General features: G+C 46.0%; 1 protein-coding gene across 1 annotated transcript; it reads right to left on the minus strand.

Moving 5' to 3' along the window:
* Positions 1-903: 903 nt before the first annotated feature.
* Positions 904-3,987, minus strand: LOC307187115 (uncharacterized protein C21orf140 homolog). Its single transcript, XM_079922854.1, has one exon. The coding sequence runs from the start codon at positions 2,282-2,284 to the stop codon at positions 1,514-1,516; it is 771 nt and encodes a 256-aa protein (XP_079778980.1). The 5' UTR covers positions 2,285-3,987; the 3' UTR covers positions 904-1,513.
* Positions 3,988-7,355: the final 3,368 nt, after the last annotated feature.

Below are 7,355 nucleotides of genomic sequence, written 5' to 3' on the forward strand. Positions count from 1 at the left end.
GAAAGTAATGTGGCCATAGAAGCAGAAATTGGAGTGATGTGGCCACAAGCCAAGGAAGGCGGGCAGCCACCCAGAAGCCACAAGAGGCCAGGAATGGATTCTCCCTTAGAGCCTGTGGAGGGAGCGTGGCCCTGCTGACACCTTGATTTTGGCTCCGTGGAACTGATTTCAGACTTCAGGCCTCCAGGACTGGGAGAGGATACGTTTTTGTTGGTTTAGTGCACCAAGTGTGTGGTAGTTGTCACAGCGGCCGCAAGAAACTCATACTGCACGGTCGGCTGTAAAGTGGGAGGTGCAGCTGAGAGTGTCTGGTTCCCAGTGGTTGGAGGTGGTAAGTGTGATTCATCTGCAGATAAAATGCATAAAAACAGGATGCTGCAGAAGTCCACCGCTTAGTTGCTGAAAAGCACTGAACATCTGTTTTCTGACAAAGTGTTTCTAAATAATCCAGGGAGTTTTAGGAAGGAATTAGGGCAGAAGACAAGCAAAGAATCTGATTTTTCTGTGCTTGGCTAGCGGGAACCTGGCCTCACCATCTGATATATAGGCAGGTCCGTTGGGAGTTGGTAGCAATTTTCAGACATTGTTTTTGACATACCCCAGAATAATTACTTCTGCTATAAAATTACTGCCTGAGCATACATAAACAAGAGTGAATTTTGTGATATGTTTAATAGGAGGCAGGGATTTTTTTTTTATAAAAGTGAAAAATACCACCACAAACCCTTACAGCCACCATTAGCAGCAGCCCCAGACTTTAGGGTGCCCTTAGCCACAGGTGGCTCAGCAACCAGGGCCCCGAGGTGCAACTGCATGACAGCCTAGTGACCTCCCGTTGGGATTCTTGGAGTTGGAATGGGAGACGGATTGGATAAGTGGGTTCTGTAGACCCTCCTGTTTACGTCACCTGTTCACCCACCAAGTCCCACTTGAACCAATCACTGTCATAGCTTTCCAGGTTCCTTATGGGGACCACCAACTTGCCTGGAGGATCTGGTTGGGGTTTAACTTCCTTGGATGTCTCTTGCTCACCCTCTGCCTCCTTGCTTTCAAGCAATGGAAGGGAAAGAGCCTGTTCAGCCACCATCTGGACCACATCTGTTGATGGCAAGCCGGCTCCCTGTGGATTATTTTGGTGGACTGAAACCGGTAGGCACACTAGTTAATTTCAATTTTTTGTGAGCACACTCTTGGTTCTCTTTTCGTCCTCACACAACCTTTAGCTCTGTTCATCTCTCTCACTTCCCAGCTCCTTTGGGCTCGGTTAACTCTCATCCTCTCACTGACATAATAGCCCTCAGAGTGTTCTTAACCAGATGAAAGTCAAGATCACTAATTTACCAACAAGATTTAATGAAACCTTCAGCAAACCATAAGCACTTTGCCAATGCCCTTAGGAAGCAGTCCTCACAGCATCTCTGTGAGGTCATTGTTGGAGTATCTTTGGCTGCAGTGGTCCAGAATCAAACCCAACAGAATTGGTAAAGATCATGCCCACAGCACGGCCCTGCTGTTAGAGGAATCGCACTTCAGAAAATTTACCAAGATAGTAGTTTTCCCATCTTTGTACTTTGTTAGTTAGTGTTCTCCATTTGCTTGGGTTCATCCTTTCAATCCCTTTGCTAATTAAATCACTGAAGAGTATATACTTGTAAGAATAGACACCATCAGTGGACTGCAAACAAAACTCCTTTCTGTAATTGATGATAAACCATTTCAGAGAAGACCAGGCTGAGTCTAGAGGGTTCAGATAACTGTAAGCGGAAGGCAGAGAGAGTAGTTCATGGCCATAGGACTTGGCCACCTGTGGACAACATGTGATGTTCGTTAAGTTAAGGACTGATGGGACATGGACCTGGGCCTCCGATTCTATGTCTTCCTTTGGCTTCATCTCATCCTGCTGCCTTCTGTCTTTGACCACAATGGTGCACTTCCCGTAGGTCTTCTTTGCCACATCACAGAACTCAGAGAAGAGGCTGTCTTCTTGTTTGATGCATAACTCATCCCTTAGGAACATCCGATATTTCCAAGGCATCCATCCTTGACTACCACCAGCATGCACAATACACCAAGTTGGAGTTGGCATGGAATAGCCATCACTAAAATCTTCCCCTGTTACAAGACTCTCAGGGATATAAGTTTCCCCCAAATATACAGTTGTAAACCCATCATATTGCAGTGTTCTCAGGGTTTTCAAATACTGGAGACATTGCTTCCTCTTCATGCTGTTGAATAGATTTCTGATAATAATGTTTCTTAAAAGAGGTTTTGCAAAGTGAGGCATGGTAGCTCTTCAAGTGTTTTTCAAAGCTTGAGTGTCTCCATCTGCAGTGATCTGGCAAGAGTGGGATGATGACCTCATAAAGGGCTTTCTTACAGCTGAGCTGGTCCCATAGATACACTTGAGATTTCAAAGCATCATGAAACACACACTCAGAACAATTCCTTTCTGGCTTGTATGACGTGGGAATGGGAATGGCAAGCCATCCAAGATGTTACTTTGACATTGCATCTGTAGTAGGTCTGGAGAGAGATTGGCAATTGTATTAGTTTGCTAAGGCTGCCGTAACAAAAGAGCAGAAATTTATTTTTTCACAGTTCTGGAGGCTAGAAGCCCAAGATCAAGGTGTCAGCAGGTCTGGTTTCACCTGAGACCTTTCTCCTTGGCTTGCAGATGGCCACCTTCCCCCTATGTCCTTATTTGGCCTTTCCTCTGTGTGCCCACGTGTCTCTGTCCTAACCTCTCCTTATAAGGACACCAGTCCTGTGGGATTAAGGCCCACCCATATGACCTCATTTTACCTTAATCACCTCTTTAGAGACCCCATCTCCAAATATAGTCACATTCTGAGGTCCTGGGGGTCAGGGCTTCAACATGAGATTTGGGGGAGACACAATTCAGCCCCTAAAGCAACCTTTTAACAGTGATGAGCCAAGTTCCTCACTCATTTCCATTTAGGTCATGAGGATGAAGTGTAATATATTTGTTCATTCAACCATTCTGAGCACCTACTATACACCAGGCATTGTGCCAGGCCCCAAGGGTACCAGTCATGATGTGTCCGGTGGGGCCTAGACACATATATGGTTTATGTCTGTGTACACATGGACTTTGTGCCTGCTGCCTGTCCACTTTCACAATCAAGAGTGGTTTTTCCAGGTGGCAGAAAAGGTATGGCGAACAGTGAAAGAAAGTCAGCCTGCATACCTGTCTTTCACTGGGGCTGCCAATTCTTGAGCTAATTCAATACCCCATCTACAAAGGACTTTAGTTTTATATACTCAAGGCAAAATGACAGTTTACTTCAAACTCTAGCAGCCTCTTTAATTTCCTTTGTATTTTCTTGTCTCCTTAAAGATCTTTCATAAATGTGAATAATGGGTTCCCTCAAATGAAGATGTGGACAAACTGATTTATTGGGTCCTTTTCTCTACTGTTGAATGGATGAAGATTTTCTTGCCACAAAGTTTTCTTGGGACTCAAGTTTAGGCAATGCCAGACAGTAAGACTAACCTAGCATAGTAAAGTTAACATGAAGCCTGTGCTCTCCAAGCAACTTTCTCAGAGGCTAGAATCAGTGGGTCTGGGTTGATAACTGTGACCATTTTCTCTTAGAATTTTTCTTCTGGTGGCAGGAACCATTTTCAGACCAAATTTGATATGGATGCTAAATATGTAGAAGTGTGGCTGCTTGGTTGAAGTGGTAATGGTGGTCCTAGAGCCCCCCCCGTTCAGACACCCCTTTCTGCCTCCTCTCCCACAGGCCCCTGTGGCCTGGAGCGATGTGAAAACATTATATAATACAATGAAGTCAATTCCAAGACACAATTCTTTGCTTCTCTCTCATCCAATCTTCAGTTATGTATGGATATGAGAAACATGCTCAGAAGTGTAGAAGAAAATGTATAATGTTACCTTTGTGTAAATATATGTGTGTGTATAAATGATAAAGGATATACATAATTGCTTGCATTTTCAAATATAAACAACAGAAGAATAAACCTAACACTAATTAAAAATGCTTGCCTATAGGGGAAGGGATAGAACAGGAGGGAGGAAAAAAAGTGAGAAATCTTTTCTGAATGTATCTTGTTTTATAGTTTTGACTAGAAAATGTAAACATTTCACATTTTTTAAAAAAAACAAGAGTAAAAAAAGAAAACTAAAACACAATGATCTCTAAAATATGCAAGAAAATGGAAACTAATGAACCTCACTGTTTATCGTGTCAGAAACCAAAACAAACAAACAAACTCAGTAGCAATGTATACTCTACCCTCCAGATTATGGTCTCTCAATATTATTTCCTACAGAAGGAATCAGGGGTCCTTTGCTTGTAGGTCTGGGGAAGGAAATGTGCAAGATGAGCTTGGGACATCTTGTCCAGCCTGACAGAAAGGAAGCCAACAAAGACCACAAGCATCCACCCTCACTGGCCCAGGGAGAGGCCAAGCCTGCATCCGGGCAGGACCAAGAAGTAGCCTGCCAGGCAGTAAAGTGGGTGGGGTCTGGACTCAAGCAAAGCATTGCACCATGGGCGGCCAGAGGAACTCAGAGAACCCTTCCCTTCACTCCTTCCCCTGATGCTATGCCTTGTGGCTTTCCCCTTCTTGACTTCAGGTTCTGTTGGGAGATACTAAGGGCTTGGGAGAAAGAACAAAGCTTCACCTGGGTCACGTCCCACTTTGGAGAATGTGCAGGGTGGCAGAAGGACCACCAGGAGGCAGTAGGTATATGTCTCCTTGATGACTTATAAGGCAACACCTTTTAAGTACCTCCCAGGACTCAAGATAGAACCTTGCTTTCCCAGAAGCCTCACACCCCACACCCCTTCCCAGTCACAACCTTCTCCCTTGGCCCTAAGAGTCACTACTATCTGCTTTTCTAGAAAACACTTCTGTACTTCTTTCTTCTCCACTGCCTGGGTAACGGATATTCTAAGGTAGAATGCTGTCACATGCTTAATTCATTGAAATTCATTTTGTATAATTGGGAGATCAAGGTGGTTCGGTTCAAAGACGGAGAGTAACAGAAATCTTAACTCAGTGTGTAAGTATTAGTGTGGTTCTGTTGGCACACCTGCCACAAATTGTGCTTGTCACCAAAAAGGGGGAACGTTTGGAAACTGGTTTCACCAACCGTAACCTCCCCCCACCAAATCCCATAAACTAAAAGAGTTGCTGCACATATACACAGATGTGTGTTTACATGTGCTACTTCAAGTCTTATTGCACAAACTTGGTTGTGCAGGAAACATTATGCTAATTTTATTTTTGAATTTAATTTTTTTTTTATACAGCAGGTTCTTATTAGTTATCTATTTTATACATATTAGTGTATATATGTCAATCCCAATCTCCCAATTCATCCCACCACCACCCCCTGCCACTTTCCCCCCTTGGTGTCCGTACGTTTGCGCTCTACATCTGTGTCTCTATTTCTGCCCTGCAAACTGGTTCATCTGCACCATTTTTCTAGGTTCCATAGATATGCGTTAATATACGGTATCTGTTTTTCTTTCTGACTTTCATCACTCTGTAAGACAGTCTCTTATTGATATAAATCCATCACACTGGACTTGGGCATTGTAGAGGCTCCTTACCCCACCCTCAAGGCCAGAGCGTTGGCAGGATGCTGAGGCCACCCCTCCCCGCTGCTCACTGTGGGCACATGCGGATGTGCCTGTGTCCAACCCTGTGGTCCCGGCACCTAGGCACTGCAGTCCTGTTGGGGCTAACAACCTCAAGGCTAGGATCCGGCCCACTGAGGTGTGTGCCCAAGGCCACTGCCCCAGGAGACCCAGCCAACTCCAGGGGGCCCAAGAGTGAATAGGCTGAGGACCCTGCAGTTCCCCAACCCAAGAGGCTCTGTCTGGCCCCAGGCTTGGGTACAGCTCTGCCCCCATTCTCTCCTCTAGGCAGCCCTGTCCTCCCCTACCTTCTGCAGGACAAGTAGCACAATCTCAGCTACAGGGGAAGAGGGCCTGCCCTCAGGCTTTCGCCCTGGCATCCTGAATCTCCTCCAGGGCAACGAGCACAGAGCCCAGCACCCCCTACAAAGGGCAGGGCAGGAAGGAAAAACTGCTGGGAAGAAACCCAAAATCACTGCTCAGCAGACGATCCACCACTGAGTGTGTGTCTGTGTGTGTGTGTGTGTGTGTGTACACGTGGGTATCGGACTTTTCATTGTTCCACAACCCGCTGTTGGAGTGTCACCCCCAATGAGACATGTCTGTCAAGTGAGGTCACAAAGCCCCTGCTCTGTCGGTGAGTGGGGGAGATGATATTGTTCTAGAGCACTTAGTGCCGGAAACAGCCCCGGTCCCTCAACATGAAGCATCTTGGTTAATCCTCGTGGCGACCCATGGAGCTGGAATGATTATCACCCCGCTTGGGAGACAAGTCGCTTGGGAAGAGAGGACAAAAGTGCCCCTTCTCCTCTCTTTGCCAACCAGGAGAAGAACCCCTAGCCACCTTTTTTCCACACACACACAAAAAAAATTCTTTAAAAAAAAATCCTTCTAATATACTTTCTAGAGCTAAGGAGAGTTGACCAGAACTAAGGGGGGACTTCTCACACGCCTTGACCCTCCTCACAGCTGCTTTTCGTCACACGTAGGATGAGAGAATTGGACCAGACAAGGGAGGAGTTTCATTCACCCCAGGATGTGATCTTTCTCTTTCTTGTGAAACAAAAAAGATGCATGTGAGTATGGATGTAAGAGTGTGTGTGTGCAGAGTGTGTATACATGTGTGGAATATGTGTGTGTGTGTGAGGTGTATATATGGGGTAGATTTACACATGTGAGTGTGTATGTGTGTGTGCACATTCGTGAGTGTGTGTATATGTGTGTGGGATGCTGTGCATGTGTGTTGTGTGCAGATGTGTGTGTGAACGTGTGTGTCTGCGTGTGAGTGTGTGTGGACGGTGTCGTGTGTGTGAATTTTGAACCCGTGGGCCACATCATCCCCAGCTCCCTGCCGCTGGGAAGGAGCTGGAACCATCAGGGTAATCACCAAATTCTCTTCAACCTTCCTCAGCTCGCTTCTTGCCTCGTTTAATGGAGGCAATTCTCCCACCCCCAGCTTCTCCTCCCGCCTTCACCTGGAAGACAATAACCAGCCCTCAGGGCTTCAGCTGCTTCCTGACACTGCTTGGAACAGCACTGAGGAACTGTCAGAGGAGATTTGCTTATACCTGGGCCCCGAGCTCAGGCGTTCTGATGGAATTGGTCTGGGGCGAGGCCCAGGCATCATCAAGTTTTTTACAGACTTCTATGTGATTCTAAGGTGAAGCCAAGTTGAAACCCCCTTTTGAGAGCAAGGCCTGATCAGAGCCTGGTGGGGACCTATGG

Source organism: Stenella coeruleoalba (assembly GCF_951394435.1).
Source record: "Stenella coeruleoalba genome assembly, chromosome: 5".
Taxonomy (NCBI): Eukaryota; Metazoa; Chordata; class Mammalia; order Artiodactyla; family Delphinidae; genus Stenella; species Stenella coeruleoalba.

Bases quoted from the DNA above. Each gene is read 5' to 3' on its own strand.
- LOC307187115 (XM_079922854.1), bottom strand. From the start codon at position 2,284: ATGCCTCACTTTGCAAAACCTCTTTTAAGAAACATTATTATCAGAAAT.